Source organism: Borostomias antarcticus (genome assembly GCF_949987555.1).
Source record: "Borostomias antarcticus genome assembly, chromosome: 18".
Lineage (NCBI taxonomy): Eukaryota > Metazoa > Chordata > Actinopteri > Stomiiformes > Stomiidae > Borostomias > Borostomias antarcticus.
In genome coordinates, this window is record NC_140251.1 from 13107848 (window position 1) to 13123390 (window position 15543).

General features: G+C 48.0%; 1 protein-coding gene across 1 annotated transcript; it reads right to left on the reverse strand.

Moving 5' to 3' along the window:
- Positions 1 to 1372: 1372 nt before the first annotated feature.
- On the reverse strand, positions 1373 to 10328 carry mmp15a (matrix metallopeptidase 15a; the record flags this gene model as incomplete). The annotated part of the gene is made up of 10 exons (XM_084452777.1): positions 1373 to 1881; positions 2483 to 2598; positions 3271 to 3421; positions 4986 to 5124; positions 5477 to 5874; positions 6484 to 6645; positions 6948 to 7255; positions 8127 to 8252; positions 8756 to 8904; positions 10206 to 10328. The coding sequence occupies 10 exons, from the start codon at positions 10326 to 10328 to the stop codon at positions 1373 to 1375; spliced, it is 2181 nt and encodes a 726-aa protein (XP_084308903.1).
- Between the last annotated feature and the right edge of the window lie 5215 nt (positions 10329 to 15543).

Genomic DNA, 15543 nt, shown 5'->3' on the forward strand with positions numbered 1-15543 from the left:
AGGCAAAAGAGAACAACGACGTTACAATGATTAACATTCAAAGCATACGCACACCAGCTACAATCAATATCACAAGACTTGATTAACTAACCCCTAGCAAAAGATTAAAGGCACAATCATTGGTTTCCATTCCCATGCTTTTGTCATGAAAAATAGGAGTGGAGCTCACCCATCTAGGTCACGAGGCACAATGCCAGCAAAGCCCTCAGCCCTCCCTAACCCCACCCCCTCACATTCTCCCCCACTCCAAAAACTTGTCTGTAACTCAGGCAAAGGAAATGCTAGAGAGACTCTCTTTCCCTCCTCCTCTCTCTCCACCCCCCCCTCCTCTCCGCGCTGCTCTCAAAATGACTAAATCAGCAACATCTGTTTAATGCAAACCAGATCCAGCCTCCATCCAGCAGGCGGACTGTTAGCCCGGAGACGTACTGTATTATGTGCACAGAGAGATACCACGTTCAGAACACTTACTTTACATTATCTCACTCTAGGGAGGATTAACATATTAATATACAGTATGTTAATAGTGCCTTTATGGATACACTCTACACTGTTATGGTTGTGGTGAAGAACAATGGGGGGAGGACAGTGTGTGTGTGTGTGGGGGGGGGGGGGTAATACAGCGGTGGTGGAGGTGTGTGTGTGTGTGTGTGTGTGTGTGTGTGTGTGTGAGTGTAGGCTATAGTCGCCAGGAACATTAGGGGCTGGTGATACTTGTGTTTTGATCTCACACAGCTGTCACAGACATCCCATGGCGGGGTCACGCTCCCCTGCTGTGTTGTTACAGGCACATTCACAGGATCTTGATCCTCTTTGGATAAAGAACATACAGACTACTGTACAACTGTGACAAACGACAACAACAACAACCACAAATCTGACAACATGAGACAAATGGGACATAAAAGTGCAAAATGATCTGTTGCAAACAGACTCAGGTCAAGATTGGGTAAAGCACCATGGTCAAAAGACAGGGAAAGATTGTATGTTTTGTGTTTGTGTGTGTGCATTTGTGTGTGTGTTTATGTGCAAACTGCACATACTGTATAATCGAGCTGAAGTGGTTAAACTCACTCCTAAATACCACCCACTCGCCATCAAAGAGCTAGCATTTCTGTGGCGTAACTGGTAGTGGTGTTTATGAGAGGTGGTCATGAGCGTTCTCAAATCAGAGGACCCGGGTTCGATCCCAGTGTGACGCACTGACACCTGACCTGTTTGACATGGCTTGACTAGGCTTTCAAAATAGTTACTTTGTGTCCGCAAAATCTGTTCGTGTGGATGTATGTTTTTTTTTTTTTTTTATCCAAGTGTGTGTATTTGCTGTATGTGCATTTGACTGAGTGTGTGTATAGTTAGTAACAACGTGGCCTCAGACCCACTCCTGTAGAGAGCGTTTGCAGTGGACCAACAGTCGGGGCGTCTCTTTCTTCTGCAGGGTGTTGATGATGGCGTAGACCAGGATGAGGATACACAGGATCAGCACCAAAGGCACCGTCACCATGATCAAGGTCATGACCTTGGACTCGTTGTCGGCCACCCTCACCACCACATTCACCTCCTTCTCTTCCTCCTCGTCCTCCTCCTCTCCGTCACGGTCCACTCCTCCAGACCTGGGGTCCTCGTCTCCGTCGCTGCCTGGGGGCTGGTCTGCATCGGGCCACTTGTTCTCCTTGTCTACGTCTGCTCCTGTACCCGTGTCAGTGTCAGTGCCTGTGCCTGGGTCAGTGTCTGGGTCAGTATCTGGGTCTGGGTCTGGGTGGGAGGCCCCGTGACATCCCATGTAGTCTTTGAGGATGGAGCGAGGGTAACCGCTGTCGGCTGTCATCTTCACGTTGTCAAAGCGCCAGTAGTTGGAGCCCTTGTAGAAGTAGGTATACGCTAGAGAGAGATGACAAGATGTCGATGAAGCTGATGTTTACAAATGTACAGTATGTGGATTTATTTTCCTGCCGAGGCCAGCAGTCAGCTTGTTTCTTGGTTCATTAGTGCTAGTTCTGCTTTCACTACATGCCCTGTTTATCAGTAGGGAACAGTATCTGTCCTTCAAACTGAAGCCGTTTCAAAGCACAAACAACGGATGAAACTAAGTCACTTGACCTTTTAAAGCCCTAGAAACAGCCGGACCTCAGCCAATGCATTTCCTGCGGGTACGGGTGCTTCTCCAACCCAGAGCTCTCCTTCCTCCCACCCCTCCCCTCCCTCCTTCCCTCTCCACCCTTTTAGCACAGAAGAATCCAATAATCTTGGATCCTTCATTTCCTGACGGCATTTCCCCCATAATTTCCCGCTCTTGCAACAGTTCTTCCCTTGTTCATTAAGAGGAGTAAACAAGTTAAAAGGCAGGAAGAAATATAGAGCTAGAGAGAGAGTGATGAGAGGGAAGGGGATTATAGCCCATAAGAGATATACAGTACAGTACGCTGTTGTATTTTTCTCCACGGGGTAGTGGCGGCGTATGAGGACACAGGGCCAGACTCACCCCCATCGTCACTAAGGAAGGCTCCTCGAGGAGAGGGCGGGATCTTGCCCCAGCGGCTGATTGGCTTAGGGTAGTCTGCGTCCATGGTGCGGGACTCCTCATTGTAACGCCAGTACCTGGAGGAGGGGGGCAGGGATCAGGCACAACCTGATAAGCCTCCTTGGGCAGAACAGTAAAGCTGTGTTCGGAATCGCACCCTACTCACTATATAGTGCACTATATAGGGCGTCAGCCATTTTGTTTGTAGTGTCCGAATTCTCCACAGAATTTTCGTTCCCTATATAGTCCACTATTTATTACCCACAATTCACCTTGATTTCTAGGGAACAGTGCATGTACCCTACATTTTCTCCGTTCCCTAGGTAGTTCACTACTTGGTGAACCCTATATAGGGAATAGGGAGTGAGGGAAGGATTCCGAACACAGCTTAAGACTCCGCATGATAGACCAGATCACAGATTGCCTTCTTAGCCGTTAGAGCTAAAGCTTCGGTGAAACTACTCAGGTCCCAGACAGGGTAACGCAGTTATCTAACCACCTCTGCTACATGTGTATCTGTCTCTAATCTACCTATATTGTAATTAAGAGATTGATCTGAAGGGAGAGAGGATAGTGTGGAGACTGAATTTGTGTAATCTCGTGTAATCTCCAGTGTGTTCCATGAGTGTGTCTTTGTATCACGTGTCTTTGTATCAGAGGCACTGAACTTTGGGTTACATCCTGAGACTAAACATGGCCTCGTTGTGGTATGTCAAGAGCTGGGATGGAGTGTGTGTGTGTGTATGTACCTGTCTCCTCTGAAGAAGTAGGTGTACCCAGTGGGCTCCCACCAGATGGCCGTGTCCATGCTGTGCTCTGGGACCCCCTGACCATACTCATCCATAGGCTGGGGGTAACCTGGCAACACATCTGCCTCCCGGAACACCCAGTACCTGTCTCCTACAGAGCAGATGGGGGGAGAGAGGAGAACCAAGGTTAGTAATGGAGGGGAGGAGAACTGAGATTAGAGGAGAAGAGAATTGAGGTTAGAGGAGAACTGAGGTGAGAGGAGAGGATAACTGAGATTATAGGACAATTGAGATCAGAGACAGGAGAACTGAGATTAGAGGAGAACTGAGATTAGAGGAGAACTGAGATTAGAGGAGAAATGAGGTTAGAGGAGAATATAGGAGAGGGAGGGGAGAGCAAAGGAAAGTAGAGGAGAGGAGAGGAGAAGAAAAGCACACATTTTCCAACTTTCCAGTCCTTTTCAGCATCAGTGTGTGAAGCCAATTCAAGTTCATTCCAGTCTGACACATTGGGATTAACTCTCACAGTGACCCAGTCCACTTTCCACCAGCACAGCCAAAACACACCGTCAGTGCTCTTTCACCCATCCTGTAGACGGGGCTAAACCATAGGTAGAACTGCACTAGGCCTCAAATACCTCAGAATACTTGAGGTGCAAATGATTTACCATTCTTGGCACACTGAGTGACAATATGGGTTTGAACTTGAAAAATGATTCCATTGGTTTCACTGCACTGAGCAAGCAGAGTGTAACGCACCTCAAGGACTTGGAGAGGTGCTCAGTGCGTTGAAAACTGACGTAGGAAAATTGAATATGTCAGGCCCATAGGGCTACCACACTGCCGCCTGCAGCCCTGCATTCTCTAGCTCTCTCTATCCGATCTCTCCATTTCTCTCTTCTCTAACTCTCTCTATCCTCCTCTTCAGCTCAAAGTGAAACTCTAGCAGTCAGCATCTGGAGAGCAGACTGATGCAATCCTCCACCCTGACCTACAATGCAGAGCTGCAGACCCAGCAGCTGCAGCCGGGCAGAGAGAGAGAGAGAGAGAGAGAGAGAGAGAGCCCCCTGAGCCTTGTTCAACCATAAAACACATGGGCATGCACACACGCACACACACATACATTACTTGCACGCACATGCACGCGCACGCGCACACACACACACACACACACACACACACACACGCACGCACGCGCACGCACGCACGCACACACACACGCACACACACGCACACACACACACCACCCTTCACCCCTGTAATATCCCCATTTGTGTTCCAGAGTGTTTGAGCGGTGACATAATGTGTCTGGAGGGCATGTTTTCACCAGCGTGAAGCCAGATGCACTGGAGAGACAGAGGGGCTATTTTAATGTGAAGGATTAGATCGCAGCAAAGAGGCCATGTTTTTGGGAATAAGCTATTTCCTGAATGATGTGCAGTCCCCTAGACAGAGCCTGAGTGCGACGCCAGACATGCTTCGTGTGGAGTCAGTACACCTGGGATGCGGGAGTCAGGGAGGGGAGGAGGAGCGGAGAGGAGCAGAGGAGGGGGGAGTGGTGGAGGATGGAATCCCCATCTGTGTGTTGTTATGGGTCTCATGCACGCTGCAAAACACACTCGACACAAGTTCAACGAGTTCACATAAACATGAACCTCCAAACATTTGAGATCCAAGCCTGCCCGTCTCCGCGGGAACGGCATTGAGATACAGACCTTTGAAGAAGACAAATTTCCCATCATGCCGTTCGTAGGCAGCGTCAATATCCTCGGGCAGTCCGATCCAGAAGACGGAGATGGGCATGGGGTAGTTGTCCAGAACCTTGTTTCTTCGGACCCGCCAGAACCAACGACCCTGGCAGCAGGACAAGAGGACAGGGTTAGTGAGACTCATCCTTGAACAAGAAACAACTTCAGACCCAAACTACAGCAGATAACAGGAAACAAACGTGTAAACTTGTCCTCTGGTGAGCAAGGAAGAATTCTTTCCACAGTTTATAAAAACAGATCCGAAACTATCTACACCAATACCTGACCAAGACCACGATGTCCGTCTCTGCCTCTATTCTGTCTCTTTCGTCTCCTCTGCCTCTTTCTCTGCTCTGTCTCTTTCTCTGTCTTTCTTTTTCTGCCTGTCTTTTTCATTGTTTTTCTCCGTTTCTTCTTTTTTTTCTCCTCTTTTTTCGTTGTCTCTGCCTCTTTCTCACCTTGAAGACGAACATCTCCCCTCTTAGCATGGTGACCGTGTCAAAGTCACCGTCACAGATGTCCGGGACCCCCAGGTCAGGCTTCTTGGAGGGCCGGGGGGGTGGAGGAGGAGGGGGGGCATCGTTCTTGATACGGGGGGTGACAGGCTCAGGCTGGGGGTCCGTGGGCCTAAGGGTGGGGGGGCCTGGAGGGGTATGTGAGGGTTCGGGGTCCGGCTGGGCTGGGGGGTCCGGAATGTGGGTGGGTCTGGGGGGGTCAGTCTTGTCAGGGGTGTCAGAGGGGTTGGTGGGCGCCTGGGGAGGCGGGTCAAGGTCAGTGACAGGGGGGTCACGGTCGGGGGAGGAGTCAGGAGTGGTGGCGGTGGGAGGAGCCTCAGTGGGAGCATGCTCAGGAGGCCCTGTAGAAACCAAGATGGCGACATTTAGAATGACGCATATAAGACAATGAACCTCACACATGGTCACCCCCTTTCCCTCATTCACACACACACACGCACACACAGAGAGAGTTACGAGTCTAATTTTCCACTCAGTGCTGTGGCAGTAGGCCCCTGGGGCTGGAGTGTGTGCAGTGTTGGGGAGGAAAGCCTGCTGGTTGCCCAGAGAGGAAAAACAGACACCCTGGCATGACACAGGCTGAGCTAATACTAAACTTTGGCTATGGACACAAAACAAATTTAATATAAACCCAAACACTACGTATTATCCCTAACACTGGGAGCTTGTGGACGATTTACACAATTTCTAACTCTGCATGCACAGCATGCATCAGAGGGGCAAACCGATCACAGGTGAAAAAGGTGACAAACATGCAAACCCATACATACACAGATCAAACAAATGACCTATTTTGGATTAAAAACTGATATTTTCACCTAAAGGTGACAAGTCTGCACCCCTTATGTATGACGTGGGAAACGCCAAGTGTGCACACACATGCGTGTTTTAGTATGCTGTATGTGCATGTGTGTGTGTGTGTGTGTTTACGAGCGGACAGGGCTCTTCACCGTATATCTTCTGTATGCCCTCAACGTCGTCTTGTGGCAGGGAGAAGTTGTGCGTGTCGAAGTACTGGTAGAAGGGAGCCATGATAGCGGAGGGGTTATCGGAGTGCTCCAGACCCAGGGCATGGCCCAGCTCATGGACTGCCACCAGGAACAGGTCTATACCTGGAGGAGGGTGGGTAGAGGAGGAGGGGAGGGAGGGAAAGAGAGGGGAAAGAATAAAGGTATAGAACCAGAGACTTCTCTACAGCTATTGGGGAGGATGAGCAGATGAATCACCACTCTGAGCGGTGCCGGCTCTAACTGCTTCCTTTACTGGGGAGAGACAACCTGACTAGCCAACCAACCTGCTGGGTCGTGGTTATCCAACCTGACTAGCCAACCAACCTGCTGGGTCGTGGTTATCCAACCTGACTAGCCAACCAACCTGCTGGGTCGTGGTTATCCAACCTGACTAGCCAACCAACCTGCTGGGTCGTGGTTATCCAGAGTCCAGGGTTCATCTGCGTCGAAGTGCGTGTCTCCGCCCATCCCAGGGCCTGGGTAGTAGGCGTGCGCCAGCGAACCCCCCTCGCCGTCGAACAACGACATGTCTCCGTGGTAACCGTTGGCGAAGAGCACCAGTATGTCGAAGGATTCTTGGCTGCTGTTGGAGATGTCCTGGAAGGGGATCTCCTGGAAGGCGAGGGGCGTGGCTGCTCTCCACACCCCAAACGCCTGGCGGATCGCCTCCTTGGTTCTCTCCTCCCCCACCCTGGGGGTGTGGTTCATGATACTGGGAGGGAGGGAGGGAGGGAGGGAGGGGGAGAGAGAGAGGGAGAGGGAGAGAGAGAGAGAAAGAGAAAAGAGGGTATGCATGTGGTACAGTTCCTAAACACCCCCCCCCCCCCTCCTGTGGTATAATTGACACTGAGAGCACTTAAATGTATTGTAGTATGAACCATAATCAACACACTGTATGATGGGTCACAGGCTTTTCTGCAAGACAGTACAAGGCCACCTGAGGTATGGGAAGTGAGTGGGAGGGATGGAATGCCAGATGAGTTAGAACACCATAATTTGTGTTTTGCCACCATTATTTCGGCTACAAGCCGAAACCTCAGTAAGAACTAGTTGCTGTAGAGCCCATCGCTAATAAAACTCTCTCTCTCTGTGTCGTAGTTGTTTAAACAATGTGTGTTATTTTAAGGTTAACCTTTTAACTACTGTAGAAGTGTTCTATCCAAGTCTCGCATCCTGCTATCAGCTTAATCTTTATCATGTCATACATTCTGATTACTGATGTGTGTTATTTTGCTGCCGGAAAGTCTGCGTAGAGTAAGAATCGTTAAGCTATATGAGCCACTGCCGAGACCAGCTGCACAGTCAATGTAAGCATAACAAAGTATGTGTGTCGACGGTCGTTCTGACCTAGCTTACTAAGGTCGCTATGTTCCTCAAGGCCGTTTGTTAGCTCTTCAGTCTTGTCTGCAGATTGGCTGGTTTTGTTACTCTGTAATAAAGCCTATGTTGATTTGTCTCCTCGGCTCCGAAATGCTTCATTTACTGAAGATAGAATCTTTGTCAAAAACAAATAAATACTAAGTATAATTTAGGGTCAAATCCACAACACCCCCCCCCCATCCTATCCACCCAACCGACCCCACCTGTAGGTGAGGTGGTTCTTGTCCCATCTTTGTCCAGTCAGAGCATAGCGTCTTCTCCTGGTGCCAGCCTCAGTCTGCTGCTCCACCGACCGGTCAGGAACTCCACAGCGAGGCCTTCGCATGGCCCTGCAGGGGGAGAGGGGGGGAGAGAGAGAGAGAGAGTGAGAAAGAGAGAGAGAAACAGAGAGAGCGAGAAACAGAGAGAGAGAGAGAGGGAGGGGAAAGAGAGAGGGACGGAGTGAGAGAGATAACTGAGGGCCAGACCTACACAGGCATTACAGAGGAACGACAATGTGTGGGTGGTACAGGACGGACCTCTCTACACACGCTTGAAGTCCAGAGAGAGAGAGAGAGAGCAAGAGAGGGAGAAGATTCATCCAGATTTTTCAGACTGTAGATAATGTCAACCAGACAGTCCACAAACGCTCATACTGAGAAGGTGTGAGTAAAATATTTGAGGTGTGCGTGACTGAACTTGTCAGACAGTATCGGACCAGGATAACACTAGAGCGCAAAACTTTAAGGCAAGTGAAATCAAGCGCACCTAATGTATTTCAAACATTAGACTGGCCTACAGGCCCTACATAGTGGCCCTGGGTTTAGATGCTAGAGACAGTTCTCCTCCTTACTTGATCGTGGCAGGGTCCATCTCCCCAGTGACTTCCAGGCCATAGAAACGCTGCATGTCTCCAATGGCCTTGGACAGGATCTGGGAGGACTGCATGGTGGACATCTGTCTGCTGGCCTGGGACAGGTAGCCAAACCTCCGCAGCCAAGACTGGAGAGAGGAGGAGGAGGGGCAGCAGACATATAGACACAGAGAATGTACAGTATGTGAGTGAGTGAATGAGATAAAAGTCATGACAGAGACAGAAAGAAGGAAAGAGAAAGGTTGAAAGGAGGACAGCAGAGAGGGAGATAGAGTTTACAGAGGACAGAGTTTACAGAGGACAGATGGCTTCTATTAGTATGATGGCATTCCTGCTTTGAATCGCACCTCCTCCTTGTTGGCAAGCTAGATAACCGCAGCAGGACCAGAAAATAGGATACACACACACACACGCACACACACAAACAGAGCAGGCGTCTCTGGGTCTAACTGTATGACTGTAGAGTGGGGTGGGAGACAGAACTAGCTAATATGTGTTTGAGGTTCCACTAAAAAACTCTAAATGCATGCATTTGTAATGATTTAGCTCAACAATTAAACTTTACACTACTAACAACATGCAATAGTATTATGTATGTTTTAATAAGATGGTTGAAACAAAGGACCCTGAAGCCTGGTGTAGTGAAAACAGAGTTCCCCTGGTTCAAGACTGGGCAGGAGGATTTCAAAACATCATGGGACCACCCTGAGCACAGCAGGAGGGAATCAGTACTTTCACGCATGCGTGTAAACAAGCAAAGATGTGCTCCTGTAAAAACATACACACAATCACCAAGAGGTGCTTTCCTAGTAAAACCGGTAAAAGAGTTGAGCAGGCGTAAGGAAAGAGCACTTGAGTAAGGTGATGCATAGACATTTATTGTTGGATATAGTTAGTAAGATTATATTTATGTGTATGACAAGAAGCACAGCGGGGAAGGGCTATTCCTCGGACGTAAAAGTCAGTTTTCACAAATTTTCCGCCAGCTATCTCATCAGTCACTTTCACATATGCCTGTAATATGCCATTGATATGGGGGTAAGTCCCTGTGACATACTACCGTCATGTCCAGGGGGTTTACTTGTACATCAAGCTGCCTCACGCTACAGAAACAGGAGATAGGCTCCTGCCCTATGGGCCACTAGGCCAGTGAAACACTGGATGCCATTAAGAAAAAGGTCAAGGGTCATGAAATTATTCGTGCACATACAGAAAAATTAGGGCCCACTTGTTGATCAGTGCCAGTCTTGGGTGTATTGATAAGCTAAACTACTGTAACAGACAGGGCCAGTGTCAATCGATGAAATCCTGATTATACCCGTTGCAAATGTGTCAGAACCCAGCAGTGGTGCCAGTGATCATCCCTTGAGTGATAAAAGCATTCTGTATATGCTATCCGCAAATAGACTGCTCTAACAAAACAACATACCTCAGCGTTGAGGGGGTCTTCCTCCTCCGAATGGGCCACAAGCCTGTTGCACAAGAGCAGAACTAGCGAGGCCATGATTAATTCCTGCAGCCCCGGAGGAGCGCGTCTCCAGAGAGATGCCATCTTTGAGCGCTGCGCTGGCCCGCTTGATGAGAGATTGTTGCAGACCGATGCTACAACGAAGGAGCAGCCTAGAAGTGACCGCTCTGTGTGGTAATCTTTAGTTTGACAACCAACTACTCATTCGTTGAGTTCAAAATAGTACCATACCCTAAAACTCCCAGTTGTCCTTGTGTTGGAATTCTCACTCAACTCCAACCGCTGTCCATTTTTGTGGTGATCCCGAGATCCCAAATAAGCGAAATTATTCAACGTTTCCGTTACAGTTCAGCATAAACTCACGGGAAAAATAGTCCAATTGCAAATTTCCCCCCGACACTGTGATCGTATGTTCTCAGTCCTGGAGTCGGCTTCTCAATTCAGAACCATTTCCTAAAATCCCACATAATAGTTAATGCCGCAGGGTCGGTTTCCTTTGGCATAATCGCTGGTTATCAGAGTGAGCTCTCTCCCTCGAACACAATGGCCCTGTAGCCTATGAGCATATGAGAGGGAGGGAGGGAGGAAAATACAGTTTAGTTGGAACAAAGTTGGTCCTTTTCTTCTTGAGAAAAATTACTTCTGTGCACTAGGGCTGAAGAGACAATCGTATCAGTAGAAGACAAAGTGTAGCTATTACAGAGGGCACTGTAATTCAGGTCTGTTCTAGATACCCAGGATGACGTCCTAGATCTCTTCTGTCTCCTGCCGTAAGCTAGAGAAAGAGAAACAGCATGCAGTATACTGGTGTCTCTGCAGAACAGAACATATTTCCTCTGGAAAGAACCTCCCCTCCTCTCTCCCCTCTTGGGATATAATATTGTCCACCCAGTGCCTCTACTACAGGGATCATGTTGCCATCTGCTGATCGTTAAGAAGCACTACAGTTAAGTTCTGCCAGGGCTAATTTATTTATTCAGTTACAGTAAGTGTATGACAACATTTTGATTGATTGAAAAACAGACACAGAGGTCATCTTTTTTTTTCTTTTTTTTAATTCAGATAATTTTGTCAGTGAAGATTGAGGCGTGCCAGTCTTCTGTTGGCAGCCTTGGCCATGGTAATAATGAGGAGGAGGAATAGGCCGAGCACCCAGATACCAGCCACAGGCAGCACCAAGGTCAACAGAAGGTCTGAAAAACAGGAAGAGCCTCACTCATCTCTCCCCGCCTCTCTCCACTCAAAATGCACCAGGAGGAGATTGACAATGCTCTCCTCAAATTGCTTTTGGGGAAGAAAGGAGACTTTTATTGATCCCCAATGGGGAAATTACAGTATGAGGAGGAAGCAAGGGAAGACTTTTGTTGAGTAGATGGTGAAAATCTTTTTTCATCACTGGTGGCGTGAAAATAAAATTAAAACTCTTACTAGATTTGGCGCTTTCTGTATCCGATTCCGGTATTTCGATCCGAATTGGTCCGTACGACAGCAGGCCTTGAGATGAATCTCTGTGGACTGCCTCCCTCTTGGTGATCGTTTTACATTCCTGTGGGCAGGGGACGCATGTGAGGTAATGAAGTTAAGTCACGTGAGATTTTCACATACCAAGGATCACTGATCATTTTAACCCAGTCCTTTAAAAACCAAGTTCGTCCGACTGGTTCCTCTGAGTGATGCAATTCAATCTGTCCACTACAACACTAACCCAAGAGAGTGAACTGAACTCACAGGGATGCAGGGCTCGCTGTCATCTATGGCGCACAGGCGCACGGTGCAGTGGAGGTAGAGGTCGTTGGAATCGTGGACGAAGCGGAACATGTCAAAGCTGAAGCGGACGATGGAGCTGTCCCCGTTAGTTCCCGTTTGCTCCAAGTCCGTAGTCAGGAAGGTTACCGTCTCATCATTCACACACCTGAGGGAGAGGGGGAGGGGGAGAGAGAGGGGGAGAGAGAATGACTTGAACAAAGTTCTACAACTGTTGATCACAAGGCAGAACATGAGGCAGAACATGAGTGCGCACAGGAAGAAAATCAGGACGTGTGTTTTGTTTATTGTAGAAATGGAATCACGTTAGGGCCCAAAAGAGGCACACAAACCATCACAAAAGGTTTAACCAACCAACCATTACACATAAATTGCCCCCTTCCCAGAGAGATGTGAGTGAGGAGACAGTTAACTGACCCATTGAGCAACAGTGTGTGCACAAATCCGTCGGTGGGGTTGTTTGGATGAGGAGACTGTGTGGCCCAGCACTCATTCAGCCTAAGGTGGAAGAAGTCCTCTGGTTCCATCACCTTAACCTGTTCGGAGTAGTAATTTCCATTATACGTAGATCAACGTGTTAGAGGAGGCAATACAAACATCATTTATTCATGTGGGGCTGAAAATATACACATTTGGAATCCTGGAACGGATGCATGCATAGATCATTTCAGGAATTAAATATGATATTGGGGAGGTTCCAAGCTACGTCAGTTGGTTCTGCCTGCCTCACCTCCACATACACTTTGTCCCTGAGCTGCACCATAGGGGCGACGAGGTAGGGCTCGGTGTAGGTTTGGTCCTTGTACAGGAGCATCTCCACCCTGGCATCCAGCTCATCCACACGCACCAATGTCTCACTGTGGAGAAACACAGGCAGGGGAGCAGGAGGGCAGGCACACAGACAGGGGCCCCGGTATGTAGATACAGTATATAGGCAGGCAGGAAGGTGAGCAGGTGGGTAGGCACACAGGTGTGCCACTACAGTATGTAAATATACACATAAAGGCAGGCAGATGGACAAGTAAGCTGTGAGGCAGGCAGACAGATGGGAAGCAGATGAGGCTGGCAGAAAGTTGAGCAGACAGACAGGTTGACATCGGTAAGACAGGCAGACATCGGTAAGACAAGCAGGCAAACGGGCAGATGGGCAATCTATGAGGAATTTCCACAGCCAATTTCCAGTGGGATTCTAGACTGAACAGGAACCGTTTTTGTTGGTTTTGTGACACAGTGCTGGGTGGAGTGGTCTCTACCTGGAGAATGGGATGACTGGGTAAATCAGGCTGACAGTGCGGTTGTATGGGTAGCTACAAGTGTACTCTATCTTGACGGATGGGTCTCTGATGATGTTCCCTTGGACTCGAGGGGTGGACATGAGGGTCAGGGAGTAGGTGAGGTGAGTGATGTTATTCTGTGGGGAAAGAGGAGTGTCAGTGTCAGGTGGTGGATATAATGGGAACTGGTGTACTGCGTCACCCCCAGCACATTGATTTCCTCAAACAGAATCATCCCCTCAATTTGGGAGGCAGTATTTGACCGAGGCCTGTATCTATGCTGCCTGACTGATGCTGCGTTCATCATCACAAGACTTACCTCCAGTGGTTTACCTCCACAGGTGCGGTACAGCTCCTTGGTTATCTGTGCGGTATAGTAGGGTACTCCTGAGATGATCTCCCTATGTACGCGGCAGGATCTGTTAGTCAGATGCAGGGACTCCATTGGGACTTTGTAGTATTGGAAGAACTCTTCGATCACCCTGATGGTCATGTGGTCTTTACCACACACAACTTTGAACATTGCATCTGAAAGAACCAAAACACATGTTTCATCAAAATATTTGCACTTCGTAATGTCATTACGGATCTGAATAATACTATATAGCCTATGTAGCCCTCACGTTTATCACATAAGTCTCCATAGTACCCCACGTCGCATTTGCAGCTTCGTTCATCCTGGGCCATCACACACCTTGCTCCATCAGCGCAGTGTGTCACATTGCATACTCCTGGAGTCAGAGATACCGGCGTTAAACGTTACTGAGCAGCTCAAGTGGAGGTTCATGGTTCAAGTGGAGGTTCATGGTTCAAGTGGAGGTTCATGGTTGGCCCGCACAGAGCCCTCGTGCGTGGCATCCATCAATACACGTGCTATAACAAAAAAAAAACTTCATTCTTCGCTTACCAACGACTCCAGAGCAGGCGCAGCAGATGACTACGAGGACCATCAACACCTGTTGAACATTTTGAAGGTTCAACGAGGTATATAATATTATGTATATAATATAGATATGTTTGGTGGTTTATTCTGCAGGCACATCAAATATGGCTTCATTTCTATTGTCGATTGGCGCACATTAACTTCAGCGAACTTTACGTGAGGCCTAACACACCTTCACGTTGCCATTTTCAGCCATTGTTATTCAATTATTTCTTTCACGATTTTTCTCTCGTCTTTTTGCATTTATCAGTTATAGAAACATTTCTTGCGCGGTCGAAAGCCGCCTCTTCATCCGTCAGACCGGTCCAGGTAAGGAGCGTGGCGTGCTATGGAGAACCTGCTGGGATTGCCCTTGAGCGGATAGGCCTACGGTGTCGAGGTTAGTCTACTCAAGGTAAAAAAAATAAAACGATTAGTTGATCCAAGATGTATAGTTCAATAGATGCCAAACTCTAAAGGATGTGCTAGGCTAGATAATGTGTAATGTTGATTACTGTTTACGGTCGGTTGCCTCTTCATCAATTAGACTTGCGGTCGGTTGCCTCTTCATCAATTAGACTAGGCGCACGTGATAGCGTTTAATGGGGAACACCTGCTGGAATCGCCTGCTGGAATTGCCCTTGAGCGAATACGGTTTCAATCCCTACAAATAAATGATTAGTGGGCCTATTGTTCAGTAGATTGCAAGCTCTTTATCACGTGAAAGACACTTCTAGATGGCACTTCATTTCAATGAAAGTAGCTCACCGGCGCATGAAGCCATTTGATGTAGTGGCCAAAACTTGGTATTGCAAGTCACGTGATGGCATGCGGCCCAAAAGGCTTATTTCTAGTAGAAATAGATTATCATAGATGGGGCCAGCAGTGGAAAACAACATTTTCTGGGTATCATTAAACATCAGAGACAATTCTAAAGACTCATTGACCCTTTTTTAATTTTTTTTTTTTTAGAAGGTACCAATACCTGTATCGATCCGGTTTTAGAAATACATGCTGTGAACAAGCCTCGGGGACGCTGGGTGTGTGTTCATGACTCCTGTGAAGTCGGCGGTAATCAAGTAACCATAGGAAGACCCGCCCTACTCTGCCTCTGATTGGCTAGTTTATTGGAGATTCGGGAAGTAATGTTTATTGACGTTGGCTAACTATATTAGCCTAGAGCTATTAGCCTGTAGCTCCATGCTTTTAGCAATCAACCTGCCATATAAATGATCATGAAATGTGGTTACTTTAGGAAATTGTTGGAAAAGATTAGAGGGTAAGTGGTTCAATTTTGAATAACTTAGCTAACATTACCTACTTAGCTAACATTACCTAA